This window comes from Plecotus auritus (assembly GCF_963455305.1).
Source record: "Plecotus auritus genome assembly, chromosome: 7".
Classification (NCBI taxonomy): Eukaryota; Metazoa; Chordata; class Mammalia; order Chiroptera; family Vespertilionidae; genus Plecotus; species Plecotus auritus.
Window position 1 is genome coordinate 45,104,956 of NC_137774.1, and position 16,137 is coordinate 45,121,092.

At 48.2% G+C, this 16,137-nt stretch overlaps 2 protein-coding genes across 8 annotated transcripts; one reads left to right on the forward strand and one right to left on the reverse strand.

Annotated features, from left to right (window-relative positions):
* Positions 1-3,291: 3,291 nt before the first annotated feature.
* SAT2 (spermidine/spermine N1-acetyltransferase family member 2) lies at positions 3,292-5,044 on the reverse strand. Of its 2 annotated transcripts, XM_080681541.1 has the most exons (6): positions 4,725-5,044; positions 4,399-4,450; positions 4,184-4,267; positions 3,979-4,080; positions 3,799-3,839; positions 3,292-3,673 (listed from the first exon to the last, which is right to left on the reverse strand). In XM_080681541.1, the coding sequence occupies exons 1-6, from the start codon at positions 4,788-4,790 to the stop codon at positions 3,506-3,508; spliced, it is 513 nt and encodes a 170-aa protein (XP_080537667.1). In that variant the 5' UTR covers positions 4,791-5,044; the 3' UTR covers positions 3,292-3,505. The 2 variants fall into 2 exon arrangements, with proteins under 2 accessions (XP_080537667.1, XP_080537668.1); XM_080681542.1 differs by lacking the exon at positions 3,799-3,839 and having other exon boundaries at positions 3,998-4,080; positions 4,725-5,041.
* Positions 5,045-6,254: 1,210 nt separating this feature from the next.
* On the forward strand, positions 6,255-9,690 carry SHBG (sex hormone binding globulin; the record flags this gene model as incomplete). 6 transcript variants are annotated; one of them, XM_080680198.1, is made up of 8 exons in its annotated part: positions 6,255-6,413; positions 6,563-6,654; positions 6,827-7,016; positions 7,319-7,480; positions 7,717-7,876; positions 8,004-8,140; positions 8,981-9,188; positions 9,421-9,690. In XM_080680198.1, the coding sequence occupies 8 exons, from the start codon at positions 6,291-6,293 to the stop codon at positions 9,567-9,569; spliced, it is 1,221 nt and encodes a 406-aa protein (XP_080536324.1). In that variant the 3' UTR covers positions 9,570-9,690. The 6 variants fall into 6 exon arrangements, with proteins under 6 accessions (XP_080536324.1, XP_080536320.1, XP_080536321.1 ...); XM_080680194.1 differs by having other exon boundaries at positions 6,260-6,431; positions 9,421-9,688; XM_080680195.1 differs by having other exon boundaries at positions 6,260-6,431; positions 9,071-9,188; positions 9,421-9,587.
* Positions 9,691-16,137: the final 6,447 nt, after the last annotated feature.

Here is a 16,137-nt window from a genome sequence, read left to right on the forward strand (position 1 = left end):
TATTGTGGAGAAAACAAGGAATACACTGGTGCAGAGAAGCAGAAGGAGCCTGTCCTTTGGGGAATAGCAACTAATTCAAATAGTATTGGCTTAAACTAAGGAGCTGCAAAAAGTTTGTGAAGGATTTCAGATCAGTTTACGAAGAATGGCTTTTACTTTCTCAGTAATGGAGCGCCACTGAAAGATTTTAAGCCACATACATTTTATAACTGTGGAAGACAGATTGAAGAGTAAGAGTGGTCCTGAAGGTGGTGAGACCTATAAGGAGCCATTGCAGGTGAGAAAGATGCTGAGGACCTACATGGATGAGGGGTACAGGTTGATTTGAGCCTGTTAAATTTGCGGTAGAGTCAACAAGAATTGTTGATGAAGGTGTGGTGGAATGAAGTCAGAGCCAGTGAAGAAGTGGAACACAGGACAACTACCAGATTTCTACCTTGGGTTAGCGTGTGACCAGCAATGCCAGTCATTGAAGAGAGAACACAGGAAACAAAGGTTTGGAGAGTCCCTGCCCATGTGGTTCAGTGGTTGAACATTGACCCATGAACCAGAATGTCATGGTTCCATTCCCCATCATAGCACATGCCTGGGTTTCTGGCTCTATCCCCAGCAGGGGGAATGCAGGAGGCAACCAATCGATGATGTTTCTACCTCTCTATCCTTCTCCTTTCCTCTCTCTAAAATCAATAAAATATATTTTTTTTAATTAAAAAAAAATTTAGCCCTAGCTGGTTTGGCTCAGTGGGCAGAGCGTCGGCCTGTGGACTGGAGGTTCAATGCGGGTGAAGAGCACATGCCCGGGTTGTGGGCTCGATCCCCAGTAGGAGGCGGGCAGGAGGCAGCAAGTCAATGATTCTCTCTCGTCATTGATGCTTCTATCTCTCCCTCTCCCTCTCCCTTCCTCTCTGAAATCAATAAAAATATATTTTAAAAAGATTTTTTTAAATTGGGGACCTTGAAGTGTTCTCTTTGACTGAATCATATCTTTGTTCTTGTTAATCCTCACTAAGGATATTTTTTGCCATTGATTTTTAGAGAGTGAAAGGGAGGGGAGAGACAGGAGAGAAACATCGATGTGAGAAACGATTGGTTGCCTCCGGACCCAGGGATTGAATCTGCAACTGAGGTACATGCCCTTTACCAGAATTGAACCCATGACTGACACTCTATCCACTGAGAAAGGAGAGGGAGAGAGAAATAGAAACATCAATGATGAGAGAATCATTGATCAGCTGCCTCCTGCACGCCCCCCCTCTGAGGATTGAGCCCACAACCAGCATGTGCCCCTGACGAGAATTGAACCTGGGACCCTTCAGTCCACAGGCCGATGCTCTATCCACTGAGCCAAACCAGCTAGGGCTAAATTGCATTTTTTTATTCAATTTTTTTTTCATTTTACTGATTTCAGAGAGGAAGTAAGAGGGAGATAGAAACATCAAAGATGAGAATTATTGATTAGTTGCCTCCTGCACGCCCCCTGCTGGGGATCAAGCCCACAACCCAGGCATGTGCCCTTGACTGGGAATTGAACCTGGGACCCTTCAGTCCACAGGCCAACGCTTTATCCACTGAGCCAAACCAGCTAGGGCTCATTCGAATTTTTAAAGATGGATCTTCAACTCTCCAGACATCCATAGATTCTGTTTCTTACAATTTACACATTTAAGTGATCTGCTTGTTCCTTTCAGTGTCTAAATTATGACCATTTAACTGACTGTTCTTCCACGAAGAGAATAACATGCCACCATGGAAAGTGATGATGGATGTATAATAGCATGGGAAGATGCTCCTAATATATTAAATGAAAAAAGTTTGCAAAACGAGTATGCTCTCCTAAATCCCTACACACACACACACACACACACACACACACACACACACACACACATTTATTTTTATTAATCCTCACCCGAAGGTATTTTTCTATTGATTTTCAGAGAGTGGAAGAGAGGGAAAAACAGAGAAATATCTATACGAGAGAAACACATTGGTTGCCTCCATGTTCCCTGACCAGAGGGCTGGGGAAGAGCCTGCAACTGAGGTATGTGCCCTTGACTGGAATTGAACCTGGGACCCTTTGGTCCACAGGCCAATGCTCTATCCACTGAGCCAAGCCTTCTAGGGTTGTATATATGTACATTTTTAAAAATCTGGCGGGTAGCTTGGTTGGTAAATCATCGCCCTGATAGGCCAAGGCAGGTTCAGATCCCAGGTAGGACACATACAAGAAGCAACCAATAAATTCATAAATAAGTGATACAACAAATCGAGTTTCATTCCCTCTCTCTCTCTTCTCAAATAATAATAAAATTCTTAATCTGAAGAATTGATACCAAAGGGTTAATATAGTTAGGTAAGTTAGAATATGGATTCTATTATTTTATATTTACATTCCAATTTTTCTACAACAAACCTACATTACTTGTTTAATACAATTATTATGAAAGTAGGATATGAGCCCATTCATTCCCCTCCATGAATCCTAAAAGTTTGTTTTGGTTTTGCTAAACTGAAAATAAAGGCTTTGTGACTTTTTTTTTTCCACCTCTAATCCTCATCTGAGGACATGCACATGCTTAGAGAAAGGGAGAGCAAGAACATCAATTGGCTGTCCTCCAAACACTCTTGGACCAGGGATCAAACCAAAACTCAGGTATGTGCCCTGACCAGGGAATCTAATAGGCAACCTTTAGGTGCACAGGATGATGCTCCAACCGAGCTACTCCGGCCAGGCGCTTTGTGACTTTTGAAAAGAGCACTAGCTAGCTAAATTGATTTTTAATATTTAGGACAACTGGCCGCCGGGTAGTTCAATTGGTTAGAACAATATACCAAGATTGCAGGCTCGATCCCCAGTCAGGGCACATACAACCATCAATCAATGAATGCATAAATAAGTGGAACAGCAAATGGATGTTTCTCTCTTCCTCAATAAATTAAAAATCAGTTAGGGCAAGTGGGTCTTCCCAGTGATCCTGAAATGCTACCACCAGGTGGCAGCCTGCTCCCCGGACCTGCCTCAGTCTTGGATCTCAGGCAGCTCATTCAGACTTTGGAGGCCTTTGTTTGGGTCCCCAATGTGACCAATAAGCCTGATATGCCAAGCTGGCCCCTGGCTCTTCTTTTCTCTATATTCCACAGGCCCAGAACCAATAAATCTGGCCCACTGATGGTGAAAGTCCTCTTGGTCCCACTTTTACCCCCAGGAGCAACATCCACTAACCAGAATGCCGAGGAAAGGTCATCCAGTGGCTGAAGCACATCAAGTCAACAACTCCTCTACTCAACACATCAAGACATAGTAATTATCATTTATTTTTCAGCCTCAGTAAGGAGGGGGAAAGACCTTTCCCTCAATTCTGGCTCTTTATGTGCTTCAGGAATATTCACCCCTAACTCTTCTTTCCTTCAGGAAGGCCTTTGGGCAGTGGAGATACTCTCAGAGTGCTTGCACTGGTGGGGAAGGAGTAGCTCAAATAGAGCCAGATCCCCAAGGGATGAAAAGTCACTTTCCTGCCAACTTCCTCATCACCTCTCCTTCGAAGCGAAAGGAGTGCCAGCCCTCAGCTTCAGTCAGATCTTGGGCTCCTAGGGCCTTGTACAAGTCCATGGCCCTCTTGTTCCAGTCCAGGACTGACAGGCGGAACTGGGAACAGCCCTTGTCCAAGGCCACCTGTGGGAAAAGACATCACTGACTTTCCTAGGAAAGGCTTTCTCACACTCCATTCAAGCTGAGAGCCTCCCATACACCTTTGCCTTTCCAGGGCCCCTGGCCTGTAGCCTCCTCTTCCTCCTCACCTCAGCCACCTTTTTGATTATTTTGGAACCAATCCCCTGACCTGATATAGGAGGAAGAAGACAACAAGAGGGATTGTGTGAGTTGAAGGGGATCAGAAAAGGCCATAGGTAGGGATTAGATGGTGGTCAGGTCTATAGGTTTGCTTTCCTCCCACCCCAGCCTGGGCCTCTGCCCTGTACCCTGGTATTCCGGCTTAACATAGATGTCTTCCAGATAAACGTTGCGCCCCTTCCATGTGCTGTAGATGAAGTAGTATAGCCCATAGCCCACCACACAGGGCTCTGAAAAAGAGAGAGTAAAGAGAGGTCAGGGCACTGGGTGCCATGGGAGACACTCCTGAGGCTGACTGGAGAGGAAACCTCTGAGGTGGAGGTGTGTTCTTACCCTGTGATTCCCCGGGGCCGGGAAAGCTCTCGGCTACCAAACAGTGATAGAGAGGATTCTCTCCAAAGCCATCTGCCCTCAAGTCTGCACCGATCATAATTGTGACAAAGAGAGAAAAAGGGCCTGGGTGTTTGCCCAGCCTGGAGCTAATGCCTAGGGAACCCATCCCTCACTTCCTCCCAGCCTCCGTCAGGACCCAGGTGCTGAGCCCCAACCTTCTTCACAGATCTTCACCTGATCCGAGAGTTTCTCAAACTCAGCTAGTTCCTAAGGCGTGGGGACAAAGACCAGATTAGCGCAGGAGGGCCCCGCTGCTCCACAAGAAGGACCCCAGGGCGCGCTCCTCCCGTCCCCCCTGCCCCCCGCCCCCGGCTTCCACCCACCCCACCCCCGCTCTCACCTCCTCCCCCAACTCCCACCTCCTCCCTCCCCTTCCTCACAAACCTCTCCCGCAGCTCCCACCTCCTCCGCACCCTCTCCGCCCCTCCAGCCCGATGCTGGATCCTCTCTGAGACCCCGGTTTCTGGCTCGCAGACTTAACCCGAATCAGCCTCAGAATATTTCCACAGTCTCCCTCCTTGGCCTCTCGGATCTGCACGAAAACCATCCCGATCCCCACCGTCTGGAACCGAAGTCCAGGATCCCCACTTCCGTTCTGCAGGGCCCCGAGAAGGGCAACTGGGACCCTTTAAAGGGTCTACAAATTCGGGTCCCGGGAAGCCGGGGGAGCGAGGTGGTCGCGGGGACTGCGAGCCGGGAAGCGGAAACCGGATTCCGGTTACTGGGGAGGGGGGGGGCGGTGCCGAGGGAGTGGCCGGGCGGAGCGGTCTTCGCTGCTTGGTAGCCCCTAAATTCTGCCCCGCAGGCGCGCACCGGCCAGCCAATCAGCTTGTAGAGCAGGCACGTCCCCGCCCCCCAGCCCTGCTCCCCTCGTGACTGGGCGCGGGGGCAGGGGTCAAGGTCTGGCTGCCAGAGCCTCCCTCGCTGTTGACACGGGCTGTCCCATCCTGCATCGGAGTAATCCCACGGCTTAACTGCCGTGGGCCCGTGTTTATCCACTATACCCTCACCCGAGCAAGCCCACTCAGACCCTGGGTGAAGCCTACGACTCCCAGCTCTGAAAGCTGAGCTGTTGACTATGGCTCTAGGGTGGCTTTTCTGAGGCCATTTGTATTTTTTTTAAATATATTTCTTTATTGATTTCAGAGAGGAAGGGAGAGGGAGAGAGAGATAGAAACATCAATGATAGGAGAGAATCATTGATTGGCTGCCTCCTGCACACCCCCTACTGGGGATGGAGCCCACAACCCAGGCATGTGCCCTTGGCCAGAATCAAACCTGGGACCCTTCAGTCCGCAGGCCCACGCTCTATCCACTGAGCCAAACCAGCTAGGGCCATTTGTATTTTTAAATGGGTCAGGGAAAGGGTGATGAATTTCTGTTGGTAGATGGTTAGGCCTTGTAACAAGTGAATAAAAGAAGATAATTTAGTAGCCACTAAATCACACTCAGAGACAATACCTCCTTATGAGGCAAGATTCTGAGGCCTGGGAAAATAGTGAGGGAGACACTGAGCAGATACCAGGCACTGTGCCTGCATTGTCTCAATGAATCCTCACTCACAGTAACCACATAAGAGTAGGCATTATTTTTCACATTTTATAGACAAGGACACTAACGCACAACTGCAGAGTGACCTGCCCACAGTCACTCAGCGAGGTACTTGGGATTCCCTGTCGTGGCTCTAGTCTTCACTGGGATGCTGCTTGAGGAGCAGGACGGGACTGTTTCTACCCTCAGGCCTGTCCCGGCGGCCTCCCCAGGTGGACAGAAGGCTTGGAGGACACAGGTTAGGCTCTAGAGGAGAGGGAGAATGGGATGCCATCTCCCAGCTCAAACTTTCTCAGCAGTGGGGGAGGGTAGTGGGAACTTTGTCCCTTACCCCATTTGGCCCCTCAGAAGGGTGGTAGGGTCAGTGCCCCTGTCTCCTGCCCCCCTTCTTCCCCCCGGGGCAACCTTTAACCTTCCACCGACCCTGGGCAAGGCTGCCTGCTCTTACGCATTCTCACCAGAGTTGTCTGAGCCACAGAGAGGAGTACAGCTGATTATGGAGTGCGGAGGCCCTCTGGCCAAATCGTGTTGGTTACTGCTGCTGCTGTTGCTGCTGCTGCTGCTGCCACCACCTGATAACCAGCAGGGACAGGCTCTGAGACAGATTCCCCCCACCCAGGTGCAGGAACAGCACAGGGTAACCAGCCCATGTGTTTAAAGGAGCTGCCCTCTTTCTATCTTTCCTCCTCTGGCCTTATAACACTGCCTCTCCTCTGTCTGTCTCTGGCATGTCCTTATTCCAGCTTGTTTATTTTCTTTCTCTGATAGGGGATCCAGGACCCTCCTGCTGTGCACCTCAGCAATGGCCCAGGACAAGAGCCTGTCTCTATCATGATCTTTAACCTCACCAAGATCACAAAGTATGGGGTTGACCTAGTCTTGACCTAGTCCCCTCACCTACCATCTCCATCAGCTCTTCTCTTTTCCCTATCTCATTGTCCTTCTCTCTACCTTACCTCCTCACCTCCCCAAACCCACATATACCTTCAAAGACACACCCCATACACAGTCCTTTCTTCTGTGTCCTTCCAGAACCTCCTCCTCCTTTGAGTTTCGAACCTGGGATCCAGAGGGAGTGCTTTTTTATGGCGATACCAATCCAAGGGATGACTGGTTTGTGCTGGGACTTCGAGATGGCAGGCCTGAGATCCAACTGCACAATCCCTGGGCCCAGCTTACAGTGGGCGCTGGCCCCCGGCTGGATGATGGGAAATGGCACCAGGTAAGCCAATCTGGTTCTGAGAGGAAGGGTGTCTTGAGCTGGTCTGAGTAAGGGGAACAGAATCAAGTCATTGGGCATCCCATTACCATTGTCATCTAGTTTAATCTGCACAAAACCCCGATTATTTCAAAGGGGAATTCTAAAGCTGAGTCAGTATATAAGTAACAAGTCCTAAGTGAGCTAAGGATGCTAGCAGACTCTTCAAGTGCATGTTCTTTCCACTATAGTTGGCTGACTCTGAAGAAATTAGGGGAGACAGGTCTCAGGGGTTTCTGATTTTGCTTCTCTCCTCCTTTCTGCAGGTAGAAGTGAAGATCCTTGGGGACTCAGTGCTGCTGGGGGTGGATGAGGAAGAGGTGCTGCATCTGAGACAGGTCTCTGGGCCTCTGGCCAAAAAGCCCCAGCCCGTCATGAGGATTGCACTTGGGGGACTGCTGTTCCCTGCCTCCAACCTCCGGTTGCCGGTAACTGCATCACAGGGTTGGGAACCATGACCCAAGCTGGTAAAGCGTTGCTGACTGGGTGGCCATGGGGGTTTAAGTCCACATTTTTGAGAAGAGGGGATGGGATAAGAGTTGCATGGGGAAGACCAAATGCTTGTGTATTGGAGGGGAATGAACTGAGAGTGGGGAGGCTGGGACTGGGCTCAGGTGTCCTAATTCTGACATCCTGTGTCTTCCCTTCCCACCACGGGCTCCAGCTGGTACCTGCCCTGGATGCCTGCCTGCGCAGGGATAACTGGCTGGACCCACAGGCCCAGATTTCAGTGTCTGCCCCCACTAGCCTCAGAAACTGTACTATAGAGTCCCAACCTGGGATATTCTTCCCTCCAGGAACTCGTGCAGAGTTCAATCTCCAAGGTAAAGGTTGTTTTCCCCCTCCATGGCCATCTCTGAATTTGCCTTCCTCCATCTCCTTCCACCGCTATCCCCCTCCCTCCATGAATCTCCTGCCTTGAGGCCTCAGGAGGATCATTTCTCCCCCCAGATATTCCTCAGCCTCATGTAGAGCCCTGGGCCTTCTCTGTTGACCTGGGACTCCAGCTGGCAGCAGGCTCTGGCCACCTCCTTGCCCTGGGGACCCCAGAAAACCCTTCTTGGCTCAGCCTCCAACTCCAAGATCAAGTAAGAAGGGGCACTGCCTGTGGTGGCACCTGTAGCAGTGGAGGAAGGGGACTTCAAAATGTCAATATTAAGAAGGCTTAAGGGAGCCAGGGACACACCTTAAAGTTGGGGACACCAAGCAGACAGCTTTTATTTATTTTTAAAATTTTTATTTATTTATTTTTTTTAGAGAGAGAAATATTGATTTGTTGTTCCACTTATTCATGGTTTCATTGGTTGTTTTTTTTTTTATTTATTATTGACTTTTTTTAGAGCGAGAGAGGAAGGAGTGGAGAGAGAGAGAGATAGAAAGAGAAACATCGATTTGTTTGTGCATTCATTAGTTGATTCTTGCACTGACCGGGTATTGAATCCACAACCTTGGTGTCTGGGACGATGCCCTAACCCAGTGGTCGGCAAACTCATTAGTCAACAGAGCCAAATATCAACAGTACAACGATTGAAATTTCTTTTGAGAGCCAAATTTTTTAAACTTAAACTTCTTCTAACGCCACTTCTTCAAAATAGACTCGCCCAGGCCGTGGTATTTTGGGGGCCAAAGAGCCGCATGTGGCTCGCGAGCCGCAGTTTGCTGACCACGGCCCTAACTAACTGAGCACCCAGCCAGGGCCACAAACAGCTTTTATTTAGATTGTATTATTTACTTAGGGTGGGTGTGGCTTTATGGAAGGTCAAGCCAGGAGAATTGAGGCTGGATTTGGGAGGTGGGAATGGCCAGTAGATAGGAAGTGTGGCTAAGAGGCAGAATGAAGGCAGTTAGGAAGTGGGGCCACAGGAGTAGATGTGGCTCATTCTCTCCTCCCTCACTTACTGTATGTCCCTGTCCCACACACTCTGCAGAAGGTGGTGCTGTCTTATGGGTCAGGGCCAGGGCTGGATCTGCCCCTGGTCTTGGGACTCCCTCTTCAGCTGAAGCTGCATGTGTCCAAGGTGCTCTTGAGCCAGGGGCCAAAGAAGATGAGCCTCGCTCTGCCTCCTGTGGGCCTTGACTCCCTCCTCAGCCTCTGGGCCCACCCCCAGGGGCGTCTCTTCCTGGGGACTTTGCCAGGTAAGAGAGAGTGCTGTTCAAGTTCCTCACACCATTGGAAACAGCTAAAGGCAGGGGAGAAGATAAGAAAAGGGCTCATTGTTAGGGGAAAGAAACATTTTCCCAAGATGAGAGAGGATAGGGGGCAGGAGGAGGAAGTGCTTTAAAACACTTAGTTTGGAGAAAAGAAAAGTGGGGAGGAGCTTCAGTATCCAAACCACCCTAATGCCCCCTCCGTGCCACCTCCCTCTAGGAGAGGCCTCTTCTGCCTCCTTTTGCTTGGACGGCCTTTGGGCACAAGACCAGAGGCTAGACATGGATCGGGCCCTGAGCAGAAGCCAGGACATCTGGACTCACAGCTGTCCCCAGAGCCCAGGCAATGCCACTAACACCACCCATTAAATCCCCACCTAAGAACTCCCTTTGAATGTCACTCATTTATTTATTCAACAAATATTTATTGTACATCCTCAATGTACCAGTCATGTTGTGTTTATGAGTAAAAACAACCCTGGTTTCTGCCCTCTTGGTGCTCATGGTCCCCTGGGGAAGGCATGTATTTATTCATCAAAGACTAACAAATAAGTGGATAATTAGAAACTCTGATAATGCCCTAAAGCAGTGGTCGGCAAACTCATTAGTCAACAGAGCCAAATATCAACAGTACAAAGATTGAAATATCTTTTGAGAGCCAAATTTTTTAAACTTAAACTTCTTCTAATGCCACTTCTTCAAAATAGACTCACCCAGGCTGTGGTGTTTTGTGGAAGAGCCACACTCAAGGGGCCAAAGAGTCGCATGTGGCTCACGAGCCGCAGTTTGCCAACCACTGCCCTAAAGGAGCAGTCAGGGAGTTAAGAAAGCTTGTAGGCCAGGAGCCTTAACCCAGACTGGGGGTCAAAGAAGACTTCTTGAAGAAGCAGTGACTTCTCAGGCTGAAACCCCAGCACAGCACCCACAGACACACACACACACCAGATAAAGATCACTTTCTGGGAACCAGGAACCCACCTCCTTCTCCAGCAGATATCTACTCCCTTCCCTTTGTTTTTATTTTTAAGGTGAATTTTATTTATTTTTATTATTTTAAAATATATTTTTATTTATTTCAGAGAGGAAGGAAGAGGGAGAGAGAGATAGAAACATCAATGATGAGAGAGAATCATCGATAGGCTGCCTCCTGCTCGCCCCCCACTGCAACCTGGGCATGTACCCTTGACAGGATCAGAACCCGAGACCCTTCAGTTGACAAGCTGACGCTCTATTCACTTAGCCCAGTGGTTCTCAATCTTTCTAATGCCGCGACCCTTTAATACAGTTCCTCATGTTGTGGTGACCCCCAACCATAAAATTATTTTCGTTGCTACTTCATAACTGTAATTTTGCTACTGTTAATGAATTGTAATGTAAATATCTGTGTTTTCCGATGGTCTTAGGCTCTACAGTCGCGACCCACAGGTTGAGAATTGCTAGCAGGATCACCTAAGACCATCGGAAAACACAGATATTTACATTACAATTCATTAACAGTAGCAAAATTACAGTTATGAAGTAGCAACGAAAATAATTTTATGGTTGGGGGTCACCACAACATGAGGAACTGTATTAAAGGGTCGCGGCATTAGAAAGGTTGAGAACCACTGCCAAACCGGCTAGGGCTACTCCCTTCCCTTTGGGACTTTAGCTGCCCCTCTCTAATGATGGTCCTAAGGGGTCAGTCCATCAGGAGGAAAGGGAAGAGATTGAATTCTGTTGTCCTTTAGACTGGCCATTGCTGTTCAAAGAAGGAGCAGCACGGGGCATGAGAGGGTCATAGAGAGATGGGGGCAGGGATTTGGGGGAAAGGGGTGGAGGCAGTAGAGAGAAAGAAAGAGGGAGGAGAGCACTGGGAGAAGGCCGCCTCTGTCTCTCCTAGTCTTGTTCACTTATATTCTACTCTATTAAGCAAGAACTGGCTTATGCTGGTCATAGCTGGGAAAAACAGACAGATTCAGGAACATCTCTGCCCTCAAGGCATGATGTTAAAGAATATGGTAACAGCCCTTAGCCCCCAGATATTTGGAGAATCCTGGTGCCTCAGCACCTCCCAGGGGCACCCTCCTACTTCAAGCCCCTGCTCCCTGGAAAACCCTCATGCCCAAGCCCCCAGCACCTAGCTCCATCTCCCTGTCTTTAGCCTTCTTGGAAATCCTTGTGTCCTAGCCCAAATCTCCCAACTCCCTAGGACTGCAACCCTGGGTCCCAATCTCTCAGTTCTCCTCCCTCTCAAGAACTGTTAACCCAAAAAAGGGCTTCTGTCATGAGTGGCACACGTAGGGCAGCTTGATTGCTTTATGTGCGTAATCGACATCAAGAGATTTTGGAAGCATAATTTTTTGGGAGCTGGGCGGCTGGTAATCATTGGTCCTGGTGCCCATTGGAAAAAAATAAAAGAGAGAGAGAGAAACCAAGATGGCAGCATAGGTGAACACCTAAACTGCTGCCTCGCACAACAATTTCAAAACTACAGCTAAAAGACAGAACGGACATCATCCAGAACCACAGGAAAGCTGGCTGAGTGGAAATTCTACAACTAGAAGGAAAGAGAGGGGCACACGGAAACTCAGAGGAGCTGCAAGAGGCTGAGGTACCGAGACACACGTGCTGAGAAGACAGGCAGCTGAGTGCCTGGCTAGCTTTCTCTAGCAGGAGAGAGACAGAAGCTCCTGACTGCACGGAACCCCAGTTCCGACTGTACTGAACCCCAGTTCTGGGCGAGACCCTGGGGACCCAGACTCATATGGGGGGAGTCTGGACTGCCGGGAAAAGAGAGGAGTGCATGGAAACTCAGGGGAGCCCCAAAAGGCAGAGGTCTGGAGGCGCGCCTGCGAGTGCGCGCAGAGAAGACTGACTGCTGAGTGTGCCGCTGGCTTTCTCTAGCGGGAGGAAGGCGGAAGCTCCCAACTGCACTGACCTCCAGTTCTGGGCAAGAATCTGGGAATCCAGATTCATTGCGGGAAAAACTGGACTGTCTGGCAGTGGGTGAAACTTGAGGGCGGCTTTCTCTCAGAGGTGCTTGCAATGATTACCGAGGGACACTGAGACCAGGGGCCTCATAGGGCAGGGCTGACGGGAAGCCAAGGCTGTCTGCTCAGCCCTGAGACTCCGCCCCATCCAAGCTGAGCACAGAGGCTTTTGCAATTTTGCAAGTCTTGTCTCATAAGGCTGTCTTGAGCACAGAAGTTCTCCCAGCATAGATACAGCTGATCCTCACAGCCAACTGGCCTGGAGGTCAATTTCTCCCAGTGATACCAACAACAATCAAGACTTAACTACAACAAGGCCATACACACAGTCCACAAAGGGGTGCACCAAGAGTGTCCACCTCAGGTAACTGGGGATTCTGAGCCACGGTGCCCTAGAGGACACCTACCACACAAAGCTACTCTACCAACTCAGGGAAGCAGCGAAAATGCGGAAACAAAGAAACAGATCACAAACGAAAGAAATGGAGGAAAGCAAACAACTGGATATAGAGTTCAAAACCACAGTTATAAGGTTTTTCAAGAATTTCCTAGAGAAGGCCAATAAATTTAGCGAGACCCTCGAGGATATGAAAAAGGACCAACTAGAAATTAAACATACACTCACTGAAATAAAAAATATTATACAGAGACCTAACAGCAGACTAGAGGAACGCAAGAATCAAGTCAAAGATTTGAAATACAAAGAAGCAAAAAAACACTCAACCGGAAAAGCAAAAAGAAAAAAGAATCCAAAAATATGAAGATATGGTGTAAGGAGCCTCTGGTACAACTTCAAGCGTACCAACATCCGAATTATGGGGGTGCCAGAAGAAGAGAGAGACCAAGATACTGAAAACCTATTTGAAGAAATAATGACTGAAAACTTGCCCCACCTGGTGAAAGAAATAGAATTACAAGTGCAGGAAGTGCACAGAACCCCAAACAAGAGGTATCCAAAGAGGACCACCCAAGACACATCATAATTAAAATGCCAAGAGCAAAAGACAAAGAGAGAATATTAAAAGCAGCAAGAGAAAAACAATTAATTACCTACAAGGGAGCACCCATACGACTGTCAGCTGATTTCTCAATTGAAACTATGCAGGCCAGATGGGAGTGGCAAGAAACATTCAAAGTGATGAATAGCAAGAACCTACAACCAAGATTACTCTACCCAGCAAAGCTACCATTCAGAATTGAAGGGCAGAGAAAGAGCTTCACAGATAAGAAAAAGCTAAAGGAGTTCATCAACACCGAACCAGTATTATATGAAATGCTGAAAGGTACTCTTTAAGAAGAGGAAGAAGAAGAAAAAGGAAAAGATAAAAATTATGAAGAACAAACACATATCTATCAACAAGTAAATCTAAAAATCAAGTGAATAAAAAATCTAATGAACAGAATAAACTGGTGAATATAATAGAATCAGGGGCATAGAAAGGGAGTGGACTGACAATTCTTAGGGGGAAAGGGTTGTGGGGGGGTGCGGGAAGAGACTGGACAGAAATCGTACACTTGTGGATGAGGACAGTGAGGGGGAGGTAAGGGCAGAGGATGGGGTGGGAACCGGGTGGAGGGGAGCTATGGGGGGAAAAAAGAGCAACAATTGTAATAATCTGAACAATAAAGATTTATTAAATTTTTAAAAAAAGAACTGTTAACCCATTCCCCATTTCCAGACCCCATAGTATCCTAGCCTCCTTGCTTAATGAGGACTTTCCTCCCAGTAATGCAGACAACAGGGTGAGTCACTCGCTGGCCCTGCTGGCCCCTTCTGCAGGGATCAGCTAAGACCTATGTGAGTGCAGGGTAAGGAGGCTCCCGGAGAGTCTAGGGTAGAAGACACAAATCCTATGCCCTTCCTTGGACCCTCCCAATCTCAAGTTTGCAGGGTCTTAAAGCTACCTGCACCCAGTCACGGTGTTTTGTAGGAGAGGCCTCAGCATGGACAGGGAATCCAGATTCAACTCTGGTTAGTTCCTATGCAATGTTCAGAGTCAGCCTGGGTCACTTAACTATGTCTATTAAACTGATATTTATTGAGCACCTACAGACACTGAGGATGCATTGATGAAAAGGATAGACACAATCTGCTCTTATGAAGCTCACAAAATAGGGAAGGGGTGGCCAGACAGCCCATAAACAAGAGAAATAAATAAGCAAGATTATTTCAGATAGTGGTTAGCTCTATAAAAGGAATAAAATAAAATAATATAATAGGTAGTAGGGGAGAGGCAACATTAGCTGGGTGGTCAGGGAAGTCCTCTCTGAGACAGTGTCACTTGAGCAAAGACCTGAATAATGAAAAGAAACCGGTCTCAGTGCCTCCAGTGTGAGCCAGTTAATAGAGAGGTTAAAGGGCCTGGACACACCTGAGCCCCCATCAAGGGGGTTGTTCTGAGTGGCAACTTGCTGACCTTGTGTCATGAGGCTGGCTTTCCTGTCGTCCCTCCACCCGACCTGTTCAGGACACCATGCCCCCAACCTCTTTCTCCAGCCTGCCCTAGATTCCAAGATTCCTGATTACCATTCAGAGCTGTCTACACTCTTTCATTAAGACTGACTTTGCTTTGACACAGAGTCTGCCAGGCTCCCACCAAGGGCACCTACAATGCCTGCCCAGTGTCCCCTGCCTCTTCCACACTCCTAACAATTTTTTCGGACCTTGGCAGCATACCCTGCAGTCTCCAGGCCTGGTTTACCCACTCACTCCACCTTCCTTTTTGCCTCTCTTCTTTTCCCTCCCTCCCTTCCGCCTTCCCTCCCTCCTTCTCTTCCTCCCTTTCTCTGTCCCTCATTCCTCCCTCCTTACCTCTCTTTTTCTCTCTTTTTGTTTCTTTCAAAAACATTTATTGGCTACTGACAGTATGCCAAGTGCTGGGTTAGGTAGTCCACAAGGACTCTAAATAAAAATGAATAAGACTTGGTCCTGGCCCTGGAGAACCAGGGTCTTGGGAGATAATTAGACATGTTAAATGCCTTAGTAGAGATCTCTATGACGTGCCAAGGCACCTGGTTGCAAGTTCTATTGAAGAACATCAAAGAGGTAAGTTATGAGAGGTGCAAACTTGAACAAATTATTAAATCTCTTTAAATTCCCATTTCCCCATCTACAAAACAGGCAAGTTATCCTACTCATAGGCTTGCTGTGAGGATTTGATGTCCAGTGGGACATCCTTAGCGCTGGCTGCGGAGGTGAGAAAGGCTCCCATCACTGCTGCTGTACTCGCCAGCCGTGAGCCGGGCTTCTGGGCTTCTGGGCTTCTGGGCTTCTGGGCTTCTGGTTGAGCGGCACTCCCCCTGTGGGAGCACACTGACCACCAGGGGGCAGCTCTTGCATTTAGCGTCTGCACCCTGGTGGTCAGTGCATGTCATAGCGCTCAGTCATTTTGCGGTCAATTTGCATATTACCCTTTTATTATATAGAATGAGGAACAGTGTGTGATGTGGCTGAACCAGGGGCAGGCTGAGATAGAAGGGTAAACTAGGAATGTTCCATGGGCTTCATTATGAGAGGCCTTGTAAGTCCTGATAAAGAATTGGAGCTTGATCTGTTCAGCGAGGGAACATCTGTTTTTCTCTTTGTATTTACTTATTTTCTAAACTGTAGTAAAATACACATAACAAAATTTACCATCTTAACCATTTTTTAAAATATATTTATTGATTTCAGAGAGAGTGGAAGGGAGAGGGAGAGACAGATAGAAACATTGATAAGAGAGCTGCCTTCTGCACACCCCACACTGGGCATCAAGCCCCGTAACCCAGGCATGTGCCCTGACCAGGAATTGAGCCAATGACCTCTTGGTGCATGGATCCATGCTGAGTTGCTGAGCTACACCAGCTGGGCCATCTTAACCATTTTTAACAGTACAATTCAATGGCATTAAGTATATTTACAGTTTTGTGCAGCCATTACCACCATCCATCTCCAGAACTCTTTTTCCCCCCCTCAAAGTATAAGA

Excerpts from the sequence above, each read along its gene's own strand:
- SAT2 (XM_080681541.1), bottom strand. The coding sequence starts at position 4,790 with ATGGTTTTCGTGCAGATCCGAGAGGCCAAGGAGGGAGACTGTGGAAAT. Across the intron at positions 4,451-4,724 it reads ATATTCTGAGGCTGATTCGG|GAACTAGCTGAGTTTGAGAA; the intron begins GTTAAGTCTGCG and ends CCCACGCCTTAG. Across the intron at positions 4,268-4,398 it reads GGTGAAGATCTGTGAAGAAG|ACTTGAGGGCAGATGGCTTT; the intron begins GTTGGGGCTCAG and ends TGATCGGTGCAG.